The sequence below is a fragment of the Xiphophorus couchianus genome, chromosome 11 (assembly GCF_001444195.1).
Source record: "Xiphophorus couchianus chromosome 11, X_couchianus-1.0, whole genome shotgun sequence".
NCBI lineage: Eukaryota > Metazoa > Chordata > Actinopteri > Cyprinodontiformes > Poeciliidae > Xiphophorus > Xiphophorus couchianus.
Window position 1 is genome coordinate 11,448,442 of NC_040238.1, and position 20,948 is coordinate 11,469,389.

Consider the following 20,948-nt stretch of genomic DNA (forward strand, 5'->3'; position numbering starts at 1 on the left):
CCACCTGGAGGCGACGAGGGAGCCCTCGGACCACCTGGAGGCGACGAGGGAGCCCTGGGACCACCTGGAGGCGACGAGGGAGCCTGGGACCACCTGGAGGCGACGAGGGAGCTCTGGGACTGTGGCTGGCCTTTATCTTCTCATGCGTATTTATGGAAATAAATATGTGCCATCAGAATTTGAATAAAAAATGCCTCTGAAATTTGAATGTTGTATATTAGTGCTTACTAGAGGATCTAGAATGACACAATGTTCAGAGTAGGTATTTCATTTCTCTGAGTCTGTACTGTTTTTACAGGCAGTTTTAAATATGAAACTGAATTTGTTTTTTATGCAAAATTTTATTGAATGTGCTTAGATGAGTTCATATATGCTTGAAGTATTAGAAAATAAATGACATAAGACAAACAAAACTTTTTTCTGATTCTTATAATGCAAGAAATGTAAAGTCCTAGAACAATGTACAAATGTACCTACTAGGTTCCTTTTGAGTAAAGAAAAAACAATCAAATTACAAATTTAGAACATTTTAGTTCTTAAACATGTCTATTATAAAGACACTAAAATTCACCTTTGTGGTAACATGATCAGCATTTTGCTTTACATTTCATAAATGGTGAATTTTGAAACTGGTACGGAAGCTTATTGCTATTTAACCCAGGGGAAAAAATGGAGCGCTATCACGTTATAACGTCATACGTATCTTATTAAAACGTGATAGTTATCTTGTTAAAACATGATACGCATCTTGTATAAACTTGATCATTTTATGTCCAGGAAGTGACGGTATTATGCCAGGCTAGTACAGTGGCTAACAGGACGTGGTCAAGTTTCCCTTCATGTTTAGCCTAAAACACGGAGATACGGATGCTGCTTTGCACTGTGGTTGAAACCAATAATAGCATGCACACTCTGAGCAGGATCCTAAACAGAACGGGACTGCACAGAAGGAAACGTCAGTCCGATCCTCTAGCTGTGGCAGCGATCCTAACTGATTCTGGATCGAAGCTGAAGTTGGCTTTCGATTGTAGCTCCTCAGTCCTCTGGCTTGCAGAAGGGCCTTTACCATTCGGTACCCAGAGTGAGGCTGCCTGGATTTAATGTCTCTCTCACACATTGGTCTAAGTCATCATCTGACATGGTGGTGTATAATGCCCTCACTGAAAGACCAGATTCTGCCATCCGTCGATATACAGTCCGTCTAGATATACCCAAGAGTTTGGCGATGCATGGGACAGGAAGATGGAGTTCTAAAAGACTGCAAAGGTAGTCTGAGGATATGACCATCCGTTGTCGCCCAGCTGGTCCTTGCTCAATATGCACAACAGTTGTTTGTTGTTCTTCACTTTGTTTTTCTAAATTAATTAGTCTGTGCAAATGAGCCGACGCATCCAAAATATTTGAAGGAACATCTATCTGACAAGACATGGCATTTTAAAAAACTAGTTCTTGAGTGCAGATAAAGTCCAGGAAATCCAGATCCAGGGGCATACGGTCAAGAACATGTTCCGAACGATCACAGAGTCTATCAAAAATATGATCCAGCAAAAGTTCCTTGAAAAGAGAGAGAGAAAAAAACATGTCAAAAGAATTGTCAGTAAAATAAAAAATGTTGAAATCAGTAGGTCAGTATTGAGAAATCACAGTAATATAAATTAAATTATGATATTTAATCTGAAATAAGTTAAAATATGTACTTACAAGCATATATTTTTCTTGAAAATGAGTTAAAATCAATTGAAAAAACAAAGGGAGTTGTTTATAGTGTTGCTGGGTAACGGAAGAGGTTTTATACCGCAAAGTAAAAAGAATGTAAATTAATATTGTATATCAACACTTGTTAGATAAGAGAAGCAGTATTTTGGATGATGTTGTAATGACAATAAATTTCTTAATTAATTCATAAATGAAGTCACCTGAACAGTACAGTAGCTGAACAGAATGGGGTTGTGGTTATAATTAATGTCGGAAGTTATCACAGCCCCTCCTTGAAGCATACAAGGCAGCAGCCATATTAGCTTAGTACATTAGCGGTAGCATCTCCTGAAAAATTACACTTTACTAAGACTGCCTGTCTCAGTCTCACCTAAGACAACATCAAACAACCCAGAAAGTCGCCAACCATCAGTTCTCTTTCAAGATTCTAGACTTGGCACAAGTGGTATTTCTTTTGGAAATAAAACGGGGTAAATTGGGTGTGGGGCAGCGGGGAGGGGCTCTTTCAAGATTCTAGACTTCTAGGTCGTGATCTGCAGCTCTCGCTGAAGCGGTGCCTCCAAATCCGAGGCCATGGTCTTCAGCCAGAAAATGGTAGAGTGCCTTCTCCGGTTTGGGAGTGGAGGTGTGGGAGTAGGGGTGTCCTGCCCCAAGTGGAGGAGTTCAAGTATCTCGAGATCTTGTTCACGATTGAGGGAGAAGAAGGGAGCTGGAGATCGACAGGTGGATTGGCGCAGCGTCTGCCGTCAAGCGGGCGCTGTACCGGTCTGTCGTGGTGAAGAGAGAGCTGAGTCAAAAAGCGAAATTTTTGATTTACCGGTCGATCTACGTTCCCACCCTCATCTATGGTCATGAGCTTTGGGTCATGACCGAAAGAACGAGATCGCGAATACAAGCGGCCGAAATGGGTTTTCTCCGTAGGGTGTCTTGGCTCTCCCTGCTTTTAGCACAACTTGAACACACTGGTGTCTCCCAGCATCCAATCAGATCGTTGGCTTTTTGCTGCGGTTCTAATTATTGCTACAATATTTTCTCTGATGTTTATTTCATGAACTCTAATTGGGCCGAATCTTCCTTTAACACTTGAGGTTCTGCAATAACTTCTATTTACAGTCGTGAACCTCCAGCCCAGATCCTGTCAGCAGCAGCTTTAACCTGCCTGGTAGAAACGTTAAGGAGAAACAGAGCGAACAGAGAGCAGGTGGTACCAGGTGGTACCAGGTGGTACCAGGTGGTTTTGTCCCGCTATAGCGAGGACGATTATAAAAATATAAATAGAAAACAGTTTTTCTAACGTCAGACCTACGTTTTTATTCACAAACCATTGTATGAAAAAATATCAAGCTGAATAGTTAGCATGCTAACTATTGCTGATAAAACAGAACCTCACTTTAAGTCTTACTTCTGTCTGATTGCTTTTATGGTGCTAAAGGTGCTACGGACAGCTTTGTTTGACATAAAGATGATAAATAGTGACATACTTTCATTACTATAAGCTTCTATTTGCTAACATTGTTTACGTCCATCTTGTGGAGTCAAACTCACCCTGAGATTTAAAATATTAGCCAGCAGATTTTTATTTTTTATGCTTCACGGCAGATTGCAGAAGATTAAAGTGCCCAAAGGGTGAAACCAAAATCTTCAGAAATCAGAACTTCAGATTTATTCCGGGTCAGTTCACCAATTCATACCTCCATTTTGGACATTTAAACAAACCTTTTCATACCCTTGTGCTCAATGAATACCAATACATATTTGTACTTTTGAATATTCGCTGTAAATCAAAGTGCAGCAGGTAAGTTTTGAATCTGGCCTACAGAACATGCCCAGAAAATGTTGAAAATCTCATGTCCGAGCCAGAGCAGAGGAGAAACTACTGTTATATTATTAGAACAATAAAAAGCAACACTTGTGGAACAGCTCAGAACAGTTTGATAATAAATCTTCTTTAAGTAGTTTGTGTCGATACATTACATGACGTCATGGTGCAAAACAAGGAACAGTGGATGAAACCACGGAGCTGATACACTTTAAACATTTTACATTAAACAGCTTTACATTACAACATGTCTCTCCTCAATGCGTCTTTGCTTTATTGTCCAAGAAGTGAAAGCCACAGTGTGTTCGGCGCAGTCTTACGGCCAGTGAGTCCAACCTTTAAAAAGAAGTAATCAACCAAACACATTAGAGGGAGCCTCTAGCAAAAACAATGGAGTTTAATTAACTCCACGCAAATGGACAGGAAGTAAACGGCGTCACTACAAAAACACAAAATATCACCAAGTTTTTTGTTTGTTGTTCGGTCTAGTTTCTGGTGAAAATATCTTAGCACACTTGAAACAAGAAAGCTAACTTACTAGTAGGAGCTTGTTGTAATTTAAAAAAAAAAAGAAACTTAATACATTAGAGCAAGACATTTTCCCCATGTTATACGTTTGTCTGCCAGTGGAACTAGTACTTTTTAAATCAATATTAAGGAATTATCTTAAAACAAGCTCCCTTATCTTCCTGAAAAGCTACTTTTAAGTTAGTTTTGTCTAATTTCAATTTATTTTGTAGTTGAAACTAGATCAAAAATATCTGGTAATATTTTGCGGTTTGTAACATTTTATTTTGTAGTATGCACTGATTCAGGATTCTGCTTCATCTGAATGCCTAAAACCAGCCAAGTAAATATAAATGGCTTCCAAATGGGGAATGTACAGTAGCGGAGACTTTTTCGGACAATATTCATAATATAAGCTAGAATGCCAAAAGTTTTCTTCTCCACTGTCACTGCGTGCTGGTCTAGAAGGAGTGAATGCAATTTGCCGGCTTTCCTTACACAGAAAGTTGCTTTTAACTAGTTTGAAGGCACTGCAAAAACATTCAATCTTACCAAATATTTTTGTCTAGATCAGGGGTCTGCAACCTTTATAATCTAAAGAGCCCATTCTGGGTAAATACAACCAAAACAAACGTACATGTCCAGCTCTAGTGGAACAAATGGTTTGTTGTCTTTTACCAACAACCAAAGAGAAATCCTACAACCGCTTAAATCTGACCACTCCATTTTTGTTTACATTTTGTGAAGAAGGAAGTCGTTCTCCGTGTCTTCAGAGGCTTTTGCGTCGTTTCCTTCAGTGGTTCTTGGTGCAGCGCCACCACAGGCGAGGAGGGGAACATGCTTTCCAAAGGTACGTAGTGTAAAAGAGAACCACAGCAGCTGAAAATGTAACAAATGTTGCAATTTTGGTCCCAATCAATCCAAATCTATCAAGTGTGAAAAAAATCAGTGACGAAATGAGGAAACGTGCTGGATCAGTTAAATTAGTTCTGGAAATGGGATTTGTCAAACGGTGAAATAAAACATCCAAGAAATCAGAATTTGCGTTGGACATGAAACGTTTTTCACAGTGACTCTCATTTCTGCTTAACTCAATCCATTAAAAACAATATTTTCGTTTGTCCGCCTCTGAGTTGTTGAAAACATTTGTGGCTTGGCAGTAACATCTGATTCTCTTTATCTTGGGAGGAAATATCATTACGACATAGCACTTTTACTTCCATGCTGTTGAAGCATCCATGGAGTCCTGAACGCCTCGCCATACCTCCCTTTTTCCATTTCATACATCCAGTGTTTACGATCAGTTAACAGTTGATTGGGAAAAGTCTCTGCAGGTAAAACATGATAATCATGCTTTGCCCAGTAGAGCTTCCATTATCGGGGGGTTAAAGTGAAGTGAAATCCCCCATTTGACTCAGATCAGGTCTCCGATCACTGCAGTCCCTCTGAAACAAAGCAGACAGGGCGTTTGATGACAGGTGGAGTAAAAACAGTCACATGTACGCAAAGAGAGCTGAAACCCACCGTTGTTATCATCTGAGTCTGTAGATCGGTTGTTGTGGATTTGCTGCAGTTCGTTGTACTTCATCTCTACTTCCTGCAATAACATAAATACAACAAAACAGTTAGCAACAGTAACGTCTGTCACTGTTATAAAAAAAAAAAAATCATCAACATAAACTACATAATCCTGCATGCAAAGATGCAGGAGCTACATGAATATGAAACTGGACACATTTTCTATTTCAAAATTTCAGGAGTTTTCTGACATGTTTTAAAGAAAATTCTTAACATTTAAGAACAAAACTTTATTTAGCTTTTACTCATATAATTTTTGGGGCCTGTTCATAGCAATGCATGGAGGCACCTATTATTCTACACCCAATAGAATGTCTCTTTATATCTTTATATCTTTATTTTTCTTCCATCACCGTTAATGCGGCTCGTACCGCTGCGTGTACCCCCACAAAAGTGGTATCAAAACGTGCGGCTCGATGCCGAGAAGGGAGCTATTATTTTTATAAGGAACTGGACTTATGATGGCGACGTAAAAAGCGAAAAACGAGCAAATTTTCCAACTGCCAAAACGCAGAGCATAACTGACACCAACTGCCGCTTTTTTAGAGTGAGAAATGAAGAGAATTTTTGAGCCCAAAATAATTTTGAAATTGCCGTCACGCCCATAAATATCGCACAATTGGTATCAAACTCGGTCCTGACATTGATACACATGCCTGCTCCGGTAAAATGTTTTCGAAATTTCTCTAGGGCTTACGGTTTTCTGTCACGGTGCTTCAGAGCAAAGTCATGCGACAGGATTTTCTGTCGCTCTCTCAGGCTCTCTCCCATGTATTTTCATATATTTCTCAAAAATTTCAGATCTGGCCACACCATGTCTTTCTCTTATCGCTGTTAATACTGTGAGTGACGTAGAGATATGAATCGCGGGACTATCGGAGACGACAAATAGCCCTCTCATACGCTTCAAACGCTTTTCGAATATGTATTACGGTTCCCGAACGGGAAGGAGTTGTTTCCAATGCTTTTTTTAGTTCAAACTGGCTGGCTCAAACAGAGAATTGTCTCCCCCTGCATGTCTCACTCACAGCTGACAGTTGGCAGAGAGAATTATTTACCATAGCAACGGAACTCAGGAGGCTATTGGCTGCTGGTTAGGACTACAAATACGCATCACTGTAGTTCTAACTATACTGGAAGACTCAGTTGAAACAGATCAGGACTGAACTGGCCTTTAGAACTACGTGCTGCTATGGGCTGTATATAACTGATTTAACTCAGTAACTGTTACACATGGGATTAGTTTGGAACTTTAAAATTAAGCATAAAGAAAATTTCAAAATAAAAGCTTTGAATATTTTTACATCAACTACTTGTGTTTTCAGCATTATATAACTGATTTAACCCAATGACTATTACACATGGGATTAGTTTGGACCTTTGAAATTAAGCTTAACAAAAATTTCAAAATAAAAGCCTCAATATGCCCCCCAGGTTAGTGCACCGCCGCAGGCGGTGCAATAATATTATTCTGCATTATCTTTTTCTCCCAGGTTAGGGAACTGCCTTGCGCAGCAAGGCAGTTCATTAGCATTAGCATTTTAGCTTAAATAAGCTATTAGCTATTTATTTGACTTATTAGCCATGTTTAGTATACTGAATGGAGTAAGTCCATTATAGAGAACATCCTAGTGATGTCCCACATGCTAGTGACAGCAATAATGCTAACATTAGCATTTTTGCTAATTTTAGCTGATACACTTACTTTATCATACTGAACGGTGCAAGTACATGTTAGTCAACATTCTTGTCATTGTCCTCATATGATTGCAGCTTTTTTTAGCATTGATGCTAATTTCTAGCATCATAACGCTGGGTCCAAACCGACGGGCACACTTCGGCAGGCCCCGGTTAAATTTCTTCAGGAATTTTCTAGTTACTATTTGTTTTCTTCAAATTATATCATGCTGGGTGTTGTGGCCATTTATGTTGAAATCCTGTAAATCAGGGGTGACCAAAGTGAGGCTCAGGGGCCATTTGCGCGCCTCAGAATACATTTGGGTAGCCCTTGATCACAGTTCTAGAAGGACGTAAATTTGGTTTGGCGCTACACATATCCACATGATTAAATGTGGATATGAAATCCACATTTAAAAACAATTTTCACTGATGCTATCACTATTTCAAACATATGCAGACAATTAAAATCTTAAAACATAAAATGTAAGGTGCAACACAAAGTATTCATCCAGGTTTTTGCTTTTAATTTAATTCATTAGTAATGGGGACCAAAATGTTTGGAAAATTATATTACCTCAGACCTATACAAATATTTTTATACAGAAAGGTAAACTTAATGAAAAGCATGTTTAATACCTTCTTAATTTAATAAATGAGCTTCGCTAGAACACATATAAAAATGTATTGAATTTTACTCAGTATAATAGCACTTTGCAGCAATCTGATAGCTAAATAACCACAATAACAGATTGAAAACAATAAATATCCTGGTTGTTGAGCTCTTAAGTCTATTAATTAGTTACATTACACTACATCAAAAATTACTTTTTTTTTACCATAAAGAAAAAATATAAGAAATCACATCCTATTGGTTCATTTATCAGTCTAATGAGGGCAAATCAAAGCAATTTGACCAAACTTAAACACTGCAGGTTGCTTCGCCACCAATCAGGGTTTAACAATAAATAGACATCAGTTGAAACACATTTAAAGATTTTTCCATCGCATAATGGCTCCCAGGATTTCTGTTAACGATAAAGACATTTTAAAACAAACCCCAGTGTGTTTTACCTGCAGGTACTGCAGGTCGGCTTGCAGGAGGCGCAGGTGGGTCATCAACTGCCTGCTCAGGTCGGGGCCGTCGCCCCCTGCCTGTGAGGAGGAGGACAGCAGCTTCCTCATGTCGATCGCGACGTCGTCGTCGGTGCTGCTCTCCCCAGAACCGGCTTCAAAGTCCAGACCCGCAAAACCACCTGGTTAAAGATCAGAGGGTTTCAGAATCTGGACCAAAACATCTAAACGTTATTAGGGGTGCGTTCACACCAGTCCTGTTTAGTCCACTTAAACCCAACTCCAGTCTACCCACCCAACTTTCTTTATGTCTAGAAAGTCCGGTTCGTTTGGGGAAATGTGAATGTGTAATTGAACTCTGATTTGGACAAAAAAGCGAACTCTGGTCTGCCTAAAAACCTCTGTCTCAGTTCGGTTGGAGTTAACTCTGGTGTGGTTCGAATGCCAATGTGAACGTCAAGTGGACCGGAGACCGACCCAAAAGCAGGAAGCGCACTACAGCGTAGGGCATTCTCAGTAAATACAACCAAAAGAGGGTCTTAGCGCTATCATTAAACTTTGTGAATGCACTACTAAATGCGCTAATGACAGAGGAACAACTTACCAACTTACCGTTACAGGAAAATAATTTTTTCACCATCATCAGTGTCTATGCTAACTAGCCATAGGATTTAGTAGAGGCTCTGCTGACAGTGTTAACACCAGTATGACTGACCGCATTAAGACCTGACTCCTGGCTCTGATTGGTGGTTTCTAGTTAGCACAGGGACCATTCAGAGAAGGAAGAGGAGATCAATTTTGACACTTTTAATGAAGTTTTAGTGCAAATTTCAACAGAACTTTGCATTAAAAGGGTCATTATTTACCGAATGACACTTTATGACAACAGTTGTAAACATTCGTGAAGACTCCTTCATGTTCATGACCGTTGTTATCTCATGTTTATGACAGTGTCACGTCAGTCTTATGCACACCCCTTCAAATAAAGTGTTACCAGAAAAAGTCTCTGGGTCTCAAAGAATTTGTTCCCTTTGAGAAAAAGAACAACAGCAGGTAAAAATGTATCAAATGTTGGAAATTTGGTCTCCAAATCGGACCGGGCCTATCATACTACCAGGTGTAAAAACAACTTCAATCGCTGACTCACCGTTAGGTTGTGCTGATTCAGACGCCCCGGTGGGGGCAGAAGAGAGCTGCAGGTCATTTGTTGGTCCTGCAGAAGACGGTTTGTTCTCCTCTGTCTCCTCCTCTACTTCTCTGCTCATCATGTGGGAGTAAAGCGTCTCCTTCAGCATGGCCACTGCAACAGAAGACTTCGGTTATTATCTACCAGCTTTTCCAGCGTTTGGAGTTTAAAGGAACGCCGTCGGCTTACGCGTCCGCAGAGCCTCTTCGGCTTTGGAGGAGGGAAAGTTTGACTCCATGTCCTCAGCTGGAAGAGCGATGCCCTGGCGGGATCCTTCCTGTAAGAGTCTGTCAGTCAGCTGGCCGTCCAGGAAGGCCTCCAACTCGGCTTCGTCCACCTCTTCTTCCTCCCCGTCTTCCTCCTGCCTGACTATAGCCGCCAGCTCCTCTTCCTCATCTTCTGATTTCAAGCCATCAAAGGGGTTGATGGGAGATTGAATATCAAGAGAACATGGAGCATCTTTATCTAGGACACAGAACAAAACTATTTTGAAGATCTTAATAAAATAATAATGTATTTGTTATAATAATATAGAACAGTGGTGTCCAAACTTTTTGCCTTGGGAACCAAAACTGGCTGATTTAAACTGCTGGTGGGCCACACAATTCATTAGATTAGAAATGCAAAAATGAATTTACTGTGATTTAAAAATCTTTTTAAACCACTGCTGACTCTGGAGTTTACACAGCAGCCAATCCAGAAGCAGCATTTAATTTTCTTGTCGCTGATTGGCTGAACCCTCAAGAGTGGAAATAAGGATGACTGTGGATCTTAGCTTCTGTGCTAGCTGACATATTAATGCCTATTAAGATATATATTTGTTGCTTGCACTATGAAAATAGTCAGTTATATACATTTTTATTTTTTATTTCTGCCACAAAAATTGGATATTTATTAATGCAGATTCCAATTGATGATAAGTTTCAATCTAATAATAAAGTGTTAAAACTGCAGGTTTTTTTTCTTGCATCCACAGATACCTGCTGAATGTATGCTCTCAGTCAGCGTCTCGCTCTGCTTGGGCATCTCTTGGTTCAGGATCTCGACTGCAACCCGTTCGGCTCTGAAGCAAAACAAAACAAAAACATACTGTGAGCAGAGACAACAAACATCGCCCATGGAGAGTTGAGGCGGATTCAGTGGACTCACTCTGCCTGAGCTGGAGGCCTGTCGCTGGGGTGAGCTTTGGCCTTCATGGCGTCAGCGCACTGCGTAATCAGACACTGCCACCTGGATGAGCAGAGGCGAACCACATCCAGGTGAGACAGAAAAACGTTAAAAGTGAAGTTTTGTCTAGGATGAAAACTCACGTTCTCCTGTCGGACACCTTTTGCGCCATCAGCTCGTACATCTGGACCCCGTTCTCTGACATGGACAGGACAAAGAAGGCCTTGTTGTCTGAGGAGAACAGCCAGTCAGTTAGTTATTTCTCTTCTAAAATTAAAGAACAAGCTGTGCTACCTATAATTGATTGAAAATCTGCATTTTTGAATGATGTTTTTGGGGTCAAAAATACAGTTGGAAGGAGAATACTCTGGTTCCTTGAAAAAACATTTGTAGTAAAAACAAGCAGAATATCAGTACATCTATATACATATACTACCAATAGCATCCTCCAGGGGGCGCTGCAGACTGCTCTGCACCGTAGTAACCAAAGCCCTATGCTATTTTAAATTTGTAGGCTGAACTTGCAAATTTGAGTCAGAAAAACCAACTGAAATGTCTCCCAAAGTCTGATTTTCCACTCAGAAAGTCTGAGACTCTGTGAAACTTTGAGATCCAATATGGCCGCTCCTTCAATCAACAATAGTTAGCTGAGGTGGAAGCCTCTTTATTTAACAAGACAGACTTGTAAGAGAAATTAATGCTACATGCAGCATTTACAAGTATAAACTAAACCAGTGGTAGGACTCAAAAAATTTTTTTTACTGGAGTTAACTGAGTTAAACGTCTGTAATTAATGGATTGCAATTCATTGTATTTAATTGACAAAATAAACATTTTCAATTCAAAAACCTGTTTTGTTGCAACAGTTTTTAATAAATAGAGATTAACTCAACTCCAGAGATATTTAATGTTGTTAATCAGTTATTTAAGCACAACATTGATGCAAAGTGTTACTATACTTACATTTTTTAGATCAAAAGTACCTTTTGAAAACTGACAACCTTTAAGCAGGTATTAAACTTACTGTTCCTTAATGTTTCTGTATTAAAATAGTTTTTTTATTGGTCTGATGTAATATTTGTATGTTATGTTTTTATTAGATATAAGTGGAAAAATCAATGTAATTAGTAGAAATACAGCCTTTCAACATCCATCTGTGTGTAATTAATCTAACGTGTTTCACTTAGTGATAACATTTATTTCCACTAATATTCTCATTTATTAAATATATTTGTATTCAACTTTCAAATGCTTCTTTTAAAATAAAACTTTCTTTAGAAATGTGGACTGTGGATGATGACATTAGCCTTGTTCTTGTACTTGCGCTTGTGCGTCAGACTTACAGGCGTACCAGAAACATGTGAAAGCAAAGGTTCCGGCTCAAGACTTTTGTATCGAAAATTAATTGTGTTAACAAATTTCAACGTGTTAGAATTTATGTAATCGATTAACCAAAATTAACATGTTTAAGACCTGGTCCTAAACTAAAGAAATTAAAAGTGGTGTTTGTATGTGGAATGCACATTTTAAAACAATATTTATAAGAGGTAATATGAACAATGGCTCCTTAGGTGTTGCCATATCAGAATCCCGACTACTCAAACTATGGTAACAGGAATGCTGTTAACTCGGGTTTTTGAATCATTGCAAAAATTCAAGATATTTGAATTCAAGGTATTTGGATTGACTGACAGCCTTACCGGTTGCTACAGGGCGAACCAGGACGGTGCTGAGCTTGATGACGGGGCTGAAACTATGCTTGGCATCCGGAATGCTGGTCAGGTTCTTCCCATGGAACTTGAGAACCAAACGCTCATCCTGTTTTTGAAGTAGAACCATGATGTCCTCCAAAAGAAGCGTGTAGAGCTCTGAAAGGACGTCATGAAAGCTCATTAGCATTTTTAGAATGCTCTTTCTTCTTTGACCACTAATTTAAACACGTATAAATCTAACTAAAGCTGTATTCTCATTTATGGTTGTTTATATTTACCAATAGTCTTGTCCTTATTGACTTTCCAGGAGAGCGGGCCCTCATATACCATCTCCCTCTTGGTCAAATCCAGATTCTGCAAAAAGAAAAGTTTATAGTAAATACTTTCATTGACAATTAACTGATAAAATACATCTACAATAATGGATCTTCAATTGTTTCTTTAGTTCCTATATGAAATGGATAGCTGCTTCACAACTTAGCAATGACAAAGATCTCTTTATATTGTTGAAAGTTTTTCAATGTAAACAGATGGCATTAAGGTTTTAATGTCAGCTATGTATTTCAAAAAATCATAGGCATGGCGGGCCAGGTGTTTGGTTGATCTATCAATGCCTTGAAACAATAAGCTAATTGAACAATTACGAAGACGACACAAAAACATCTGGAATAAATGGTGAAGAAATCCCAGATCCTTGATTGTGAGTAAGATGGGCATGTTTCAGCTGTCTGTCACTCTTTGTTGATTGAAAATGGACCCCAATGACAATATGTACTGGAAATCCAGAAAGGGGCCCAAGATAGAAACTCCAAAAGTAAGTGGAGACTGATGATATAAAACAGGCCTGTTTTTGAGTAAAAACAACAAAAATTGTCTTACGGCTAAAATCCATCAATGTTCAGACCTTTTTTCATTCAGCAATCGTTTCTCACCCTGAGCTCCAGGATCATGGGGTTTTCACTTTGTTTCAGAGACGAGACGTCGAGTCTACGCTGATACTCCACTAGTCTCTGTTGAGATAAAACAGAACTCATTAAAAGTTAGTACTTACACCAGTAGATCAAATTTATTTTTGCCAAATCGTAGAACAGTTTTTTTTATTTATTTATTGTATTTTCTTCTAATTAAATCAAGATACTTTCTTCTTCTTCTTTTTCATTTAATTACTTAATTGCATATATTTTGTCTTATTAATTTTACATATATATTTTTCTTGTTAATTGTGAAACAATTAGTGAAACATAAATGAAGTTAATCTGGGATGAAAAGGCTACGAAACACAAATAATACCCAACCAATACAAGTAAAGTAAAAGAAAGAAGTGATCCAATGAAACCCTTATTAACAATATAGTTTAATTAATCTGAAAATATGACTTCTACTTTGAAAACAGTGATGAGTGACAAATAGATTTTTTAAAAAACCCTGCTGATTACTGAATATGTTTCATGAATATTCTGATGTGTTAACCTGTTTGTTTTCAGCCTCTTTCACGGCCTGGTTGACGTGGTTCAGGATCTTCTTGCAGCATTCTCCAGCTTTCTTCACCTTTTCCCTCTCCTCACCATCCTCTGTGAAAACAGACAAAACAGCTTTGCAAAGAAAGAACCAAAAAAGTTCAAGTTCCCCTTTTAGAATATATATATATGTAGTCATATTCATACCAGAGTATTTTGCAATATTGTCCAGGAGGAGCGGGTACTTTGTCATTCGCTGCATTTCTACAGGAATGATGTCTTTTAGCTGCAGCCTGCGACACAAGCGGTTGCTCTCAGCTTCCTGAAAATCCAAGATTGGTCAAAAAAATATCCTTTACAAAATAAATAGAATAATACTTTGTTTAATCAGAAATAAACCCAGCATCCAAGGAAACCACTGTGGTGATGATGCTGTGCTGACCTGCATAAATAGGTTGAACCTCTGGTCTTTTTTCTGCCTGGTCTTGATGAGCTCCAGCGCAGACGGCTGGTTGCTGCAGAACATTCCTATCGCTCTCTTTATCTTCTCCTCTTCCTCGCTGAACTGAAGCACATTTATATTCAAATCATTTAATGTTGCTGCATTTTATGACACAACATACCATCTTTTTTTTTTCATGGGAATCTTAAATGTTTCGACTGAAACTTGTGGCAAAAAATAAAGTAGGTCAAAGTTACTTCAATGGAGTTTGATGTTACTGTAAAAAACTTTTTTTTTTTTTACTATTTCCACAACTGAGGTCACGTTTTAAGAAATGGAAGGATGCTTTCTAGACGCTGCTTTCCTACAATGTTTCCAGTGAGGTTGAACTGAAATAAAAAAACAACAACTGAATTAAATAAAAACGATTATTAATCGGGAAAAACTATATTGTGCATTAATAAAACTAACTAAAACATACTGAAAATATAGAAATAATATCCTTCGTATTTGTGTTTAGAAATCTATTTATTGACCATCTGGCTTTTTCTGGAGCAGAACTATGACTCATGTCTCACACAAATGATATAAAAGTCAGATAAAACTTTGAAAACTATCCAAAATGTATCAGATTTAATTCCACATATGGAAAAGGCACAAATATGATATTTTGTTGTTTGTTTGTTGTTGTTTTTTTAGAAAGAAAAAAAAATCACGCTTACCAGCTGTGTGAATGTAGCCTTAGTTTCACACAAATATTTTATATGTTTTCAGGTGTGAAACAGCGCCGTATTTGTTCAGTCTGAACCAAATGGGCTGTACCGAATAGGAATTTCATGTACTGCTACATTCCTAGTATTTACAGTAAATTCTAATTATTACCAGTTGTCTCTGAAAAGGTTTTCAAAAGACCAGGAAAGTAAAAAATACTACTATGAAATGATAATGTGACTTATTAGAAAATGTTTTCTAGTAAAAACTAAACAAATTCAAAAATCAAGTTAGGATTTTGTAGTAATATGTAGTGTCTGAGATTTCTGCTCATTTTACATAGAAAGCACTCTGAAAATAGAATGGGACTCTTTGTTTTTTATAGAGAGAGTCTTACCCATGCCAGGAGATCATCTCCAATCTGACCAATCACAGAGGTCTCACTCCTCTTCCTGATGGCGGTCATTTGCTCTGTTATTGAAACTATCAAACAGGGTGAGGAGACCTCATTGTTACTGGTGACATCTTTATCAGCAAGAAATACACAAACTGCACAATACGTGATCAGGTTTGGTTGCAACAACTGGACATTGTAAAGGTTTTGAATGTTTCTTAGAAGACAGAGTTGTTGAATTGAGCCGTCACCAGGAAGCCTTTAATGTAATAGAGTGGCATTACCATGCAGTTGAATGATTTCCTCCAGGTTAGTGAAGATGTGCTTTATGTCGTCGGGCGGAAGGATGCCGTGTCTGCTCAATCTCTGGCAGAAGACGCCGTCCAGCACCCGCAGCTTACGCAGGTGAGCGCGCTCAGTGATGAACAGCTCTAAGAGATGGAGACGTGAACTCAGTCAGGTTAAACAAACACGCTGCATTTCAGATGGTTCAGGATTAGAGATGCACCAATATGAATATTTAGAAGTAGTATGAATAGGAAGTGGGAGTAAATAAGTTTGTCTTCTTCCCACCTGTTTTCACGCTAAATGCATTTTTGTTTATGTCTAAATACAGTATTACTACATAAAACATGAACTAGATCATTCAGATTATTTCCTCACTGTATGTATATTACTGTATATATATTTTTTAATATGTGGACGTATACATTTTCTTTGTTTATTCGTTTTTGACCTATTATGGGGAATAATATGCATTTTGTTCTTTAATATGGTTCAAAATAAAGCAATATATTAAACTAAACTATAAAAATTTAAGCTGACATTGATATATAAAATTAATGTTCCTGATATGGCTGATAACCAATATTTAGTAGTATCACATATTTTAAGGCTGCAACTAACAATAATTATTAGTAACTGATTATTCTGACCACAAACAAAAAAGGTCGAATTTTGTGCAGATTTTTTTTATTTAACCACCTAAATAGCTTTTGCACAATATTAGAAAGATGCAAATAAACAAATAATTAAATTCTTTATTAAAATAAGAAAACATATTTTATTGCTTAAAATGCAATAACACATCCTTCCTTGATCAAGCTTGATCATTTGTAGCAAAGGAAGCACATCAACATGTGGAACACTCAGTCATTTCTGCTTGACTTAACATCATTGATTATTGTTTGGATCACCCAATTAATAATTGGGTGCTTAATAGAAAACATTTTTATTTTTTACAGAACTTGAGCCAGGTGAAGTTAAAACGGCAACTTGAAGAGTTCTGGGTAGAACATATTTGCAGACATTTTCAAACTTAAAAAGTATATATTTTTAATATATATTTATAAGCAACAAGATGGAAATAAACATCTGTTTTTAATATTGGTCCAGTTTTACTTCTGGGACTGATGCCGATATATAAAAAGATAAAACAAAAAAACTTACCAACATTGCCTAATTTTGATGTTAATGATGCTTTATTGTGAAAATGCTGTCGCCTCACCATTGATGACTTCCTGCCGTTTGATCTCCTTTGAAGTGAGACTCGCCAAGACGCCTCGAGGGACGAGTTTCTGCCAGTTCAGAGGGTCCTCCTCACTCTCCACCTCTCCTGCCTGGTCGTCCTCGCTCTGGAAGTCAGCTGAACCCACCGTGGGCTGAATTTCCATCCTGTTGCCAGACAGAAACTATTATAGAACACTTTAGAAGAAGAAAACATTAGCTGACAAAGTATTTTAGGACTGCAGCTAATGATTATTATAGTTACTCGATTGATTATTCTGACGACTAATCGGAGAAAAAGATTTGCACACGCTGCAGATGTTTCATTTCAAGCTTGTATTATGCAAAATTAAAAATACATTAAAAGATGCACAAGAACAAATAATAATTTTATTGCCTAAAATACATCAACATAGCATTCCTAATATCAGTTTCCAACTGATCTGCTGAATAATTTTGCATAAACCAATTAATACTTGAGTAGTAAAAAGTGCTTAATAGAAGAATTTTTTTACAGAATTTGAACCAAGTGAAGCTGAAACGTCCAGGAGTTCTGGTAGAACATATTTACAGACGAAGAAGGTTTTAATAAATCAAGCCAAATCACTTAAAAAGCCTTGCTGTTTTTGGCAACGAGTTAATGCTTTTTTGTGTCTGGAAAATGAGCCGTTTCAAAAACCTCCAAATTATCGAGTCACACTGTGCCGTTACCTAGCAACTCAAGAGGAGTTCTATCATGTTTGGTCAATTGCTGCTGGAAAAGACAAGTGTTTTGTCCAGAAATCACTTGGTGCATTCTTGTTGGTTGTGTGGGAGGCTCCACTACACTGTGTTCCAAATTATTATGCAAACTGGATTTAAGTGTCATAAAGATTACATTTTTTGTTGTGCTATTACATTTATAGATGGTTTTGTGTGTCAGGGCTCTTTGAATCACTATAATTAATTTCAGAGATCTGGTTGATTAGTTTGTCTGGTGAGCTCAATTAAAGGAAATCTACTTAAGAATTGGCTGCTATGGGCATAAAAGGGCAGAGACTCATGGTGTGGTCACCATCCTCCTCTGACCTCTGACCTCAACCCTATTGAGAACCTTTGGAGTTTCCTCCAGCAGAAGATCTGAATGCAGTTCATATCAAACCAGCTCTGGGAAGATATTCTGACATCCTGCAAATAAATTCAAGCAGAAACTTTCCACAACTCACAAGTTCAATGGATCAAGAATTGTGCTGTGATATCAAAGAAGGTCCAATGTTAACATGTAACTTGTCTGTTAAGATGTTTTTGATTGAAATATCTTTTGATTTTAGTACATGTGACCACTTAATGCTGCACATTCAAAGAATGACCGTTTGCAGATCTTTATAATCCATAAAATGTTTAGAAAATCTGCTGTGCATAATAAATTGGAACAGTGCTTTTTGAGTTTTTTATTTTTGAAAAAAATACTGTTCTCATGGGGAGCTTTGTTCAGTAAAATTTGATTTATACTGTAATAGTTCATGACTTGAAAATTATACTGACCATCATTTGCATTGACCATTTAAGAAAATCTGAGAAAATATGACTTGCATAATAATTTGGAACACGGTGTAAGGCTTTTCAAAGATGTATGGTTGTACAACTGCACATGTATTTGCAGCCATTTTCAGGTGAGTACAAACAGAGCCCTAAAACAGCTCATTCTGAAAGGCGCTCAGAATGAAAAAACTGAATATTTTATAATTTCATAGATAATTTCATTATCCAAGATTGATTTTGCGCAAAGAAATTTAATGAACATGTTTTGTATAGTCATAACCTGTTCAAGGAAACAAATAATAATATTCAAAAGTTTTTCTAGAGGTGTAAGCAAACATTGTCAACTTTGTCTTAGGTTCATAGGGATACATGTTACCAAAAGAGCTGCTGCATGTCTCATCTATTAAAGACTGCTCAGGGGAAAACTTGCCTGAAGGCATCCTGGTCGTCCTCTCGGTGGTCAACACTGGACGGGCTGAAGTCAAACTGAGTGCTGATTGGACTAGAGAGGCTGTCCTGGTGTTCTGCAGCCTGCAGGCCGTCACTGAGTCTCGACTGGATGCAAAATGGAGAGACACCTGCATGGAAAAGGCAAAAAAAGTAAAAGTGCATAAAAAGCATAAAAACCATATGGTCCAGAATGGGTTTGTAGCTTCTGTTTTATTAAATAATATCACAGTTTTTCATTAACCAGATAACATTAACTTTAGCATTGATGTAACTGCTGTAATCTTCTGTAACTCAGAAAATTACAAGTTTTCTTAAACCTGCAAATGAACAAGAAGCAGAGAAATCTTACTGGTGTCTGTTTCTTGTCCAGTCGAGTCGGCGGAGCTGGGACCCAGGGAGGCGACAGAGATGGTGGACTGGGTGCTGGTGTCCGACCCCTGGCTGAGCTGATTGGCTCGGCTGCGTCCAGGGTTCGAGGCAGGATGGTCGGCTGGTTCAGGGATGACGAAGGCCGGCTGAGAGAACTTTGGAGAGCGCTGCTTATTGAGCTCCACAGACTTAACCACTGCACAGAGACGACACATGCAAACAAGTAGAACTGCAGTATTTTCGTATATATTAATGATCACAGGTAATGAGACCAATAAAAAAGTTTTTCCTTACCCAAAGTGGAGTCCACTCTGCTCAAACGTCGAGGAGGAACAAGGAGGTTGGGAAACCGAGGCTTCTTCCAATCACCATCTTTCTCAGGTTTGCTTCCTCTCTATGTGCAAAACAATAAAAAATAAATAAATAAAGGTACGATCATAAGACCGTTGAATGAAAAGGTGAATTCACTTTCTTCACCAAATCAGTGAAAATTATGAGAATAAGGAGGCTGTACCTTAATCTTGGGCAGGAAGGTGATGCGTGCACGTTTTTGTTCAAGACCGCGAGGCTCCTTCACTTTCACCCCAAGATGCTTCATGTAGGTCAGAATCACATACTGCATAGCTTGGCTGCACAAATTAGGCTCAACGTTAGGTAATATACAAATATCAAGTGCTGTGAAAAAATATTTGCATCCTTAAATACTGTTTTTACTGTTTTGACACTTAAATGTTTCAAATTCTCAAAGATAAGTAGAGTAACTACAAAGCACTGCTTTCAAAGTTTATGTAATTATGTTTTTATCAGAAACCAAGGAAAACACACACATTTATTTGATTCTTGTTTTAGAGCGCAAGTTGTTTATCTGATAGTAGGGTCCAAAAAAACATATGACTAGAAGCTCAAAATGTCTAAAATTTAATTTCATGTAAAAAAAAAACAACTATAAAAAAGACCAAAAAACGGTCCAGTTTTTTAATATCCCTCGTCACCTAATTCTGTGACTGTAGAGGCTGTTTCTTCTGCAGAAAAAGATAGAAAGACAGACAGAACAGCAGGGCAAGGGATAGAACAAATGATAGAAGGAACAAACAATCAAACTCTGGCAGAACTAATGAACAAATAACAGAAAGAACAGATAGAAAAGAACGAATGACAGAAAGAACAAATGATGGATAGTGGAGAAAAGTGGGACTCTTTAGGCCTTTAAAAACCTCCTACTCTTTCCCCCATTCACAACTTCATCACTACAATGCTTCTCCATGACCCCAGAGCTGCTCTTAAGAACCCGCCAAACTCGCAGCTCCACCAGGTGTTAGCTAATTGCTACTGCCACTAGTCTGGAGGAGCTGAGTGTGGGAGTAATGGTCTGTGAGGCAGAAGCCTCGCGACAGACTGCACGTCTGAGGAGAACCTTTGTGTAAATAGGCAGCACTTTGTGAGAGCAAGCGCTTAGGCACCCCGGAATGGTTGCCATGGAGATTAAAGGATTTCTCAAAGATGCAGGAAAGAATCAAGGCAACATTCCAGATAAATTTTTTGACGAGGGAATATAGCATGATGCAAAGCTAAAAAATAGTTCATTTTACATAATAGCCCTCATTAAAAACCATTGTTTTCTGTTAACTCAGATCATTTGTGTAATAATGAAATATTTTTGTT

At 38.1% G+C, this 20,948-nt stretch overlaps 1 protein-coding gene across 5 annotated transcripts in view; it reads right to left on the reverse strand.

Annotated features, from left to right (window-relative positions):
• Positions 1 to 4,254: 4,254 nt before the first annotated feature.
• The window catches only part of arhgef12b (Rho guanine nucleotide exchange factor (GEF) 12b), a 45,043-nt gene continuing 28,349 nt past the window's right edge, over positions 4,255 to 20,948 (reverse strand). For all 5 annotated transcript variants that reach the window (XM_028031614.1, XM_028031612.1, XM_028031613.1 and 2 more), the window contains 21 exons: positions 19,801 to 19,915; positions 19,581 to 19,680; positions 19,267 to 19,482; positions 18,898 to 19,045; positions 16,948 to 17,114; positions 15,725 to 15,871; positions 15,444 to 15,529; positions 14,336 to 14,458; positions 14,101 to 14,215; positions 13,907 to 14,007; positions 13,369 to 13,446; positions 12,715 to 12,790; positions 12,425 to 12,592; positions 10,868 to 10,955; positions 10,707 to 10,787; positions 10,538 to 10,620; positions 9,747 to 10,022; positions 9,519 to 9,671; positions 8,372 to 8,553; positions 5,567 to 5,639; positions 4,255 to 5,487 (listed from right to left, as the gene is read on the reverse strand). In XM_028031614.1, coding sequence (XP_027887415.1) covers positions 5,474 to 5,487; positions 5,567 to 5,639; positions 8,372 to 8,553; positions 9,519 to 9,671; positions 9,747 to 10,022; positions 10,538 to 10,620; positions 10,707 to 10,787; positions 10,868 to 10,955; positions 12,425 to 12,592; positions 12,715 to 12,790; positions 13,369 to 13,446; positions 13,907 to 14,007; positions 14,101 to 14,215; positions 14,336 to 14,458; positions 15,444 to 15,529; positions 15,725 to 15,871; positions 16,948 to 17,114; positions 18,898 to 19,045; positions 19,267 to 19,482; positions 19,581 to 19,680; positions 19,801 to 19,915 — 2,590 coding nt within the window. In that variant the 3' untranslated portion in view covers positions 4,255 to 5,473. The remainder of the gene's footprint in view (positions 5,488 to 5,566; positions 5,640 to 8,371; positions 8,554 to 9,518; positions 9,672 to 9,746; positions 10,023 to 10,537; positions 10,621 to 10,706; positions 10,788 to 10,867; positions 10,956 to 12,424; positions 12,593 to 12,714; positions 12,791 to 13,368; positions 13,447 to 13,906; positions 14,008 to 14,100; positions 14,216 to 14,335; positions 14,459 to 15,443; positions 15,530 to 15,724; positions 15,872 to 16,947; positions 17,115 to 18,897; positions 19,046 to 19,266; positions 19,483 to 19,580; positions 19,681 to 19,800; positions 19,916 to 20,948) is intronic.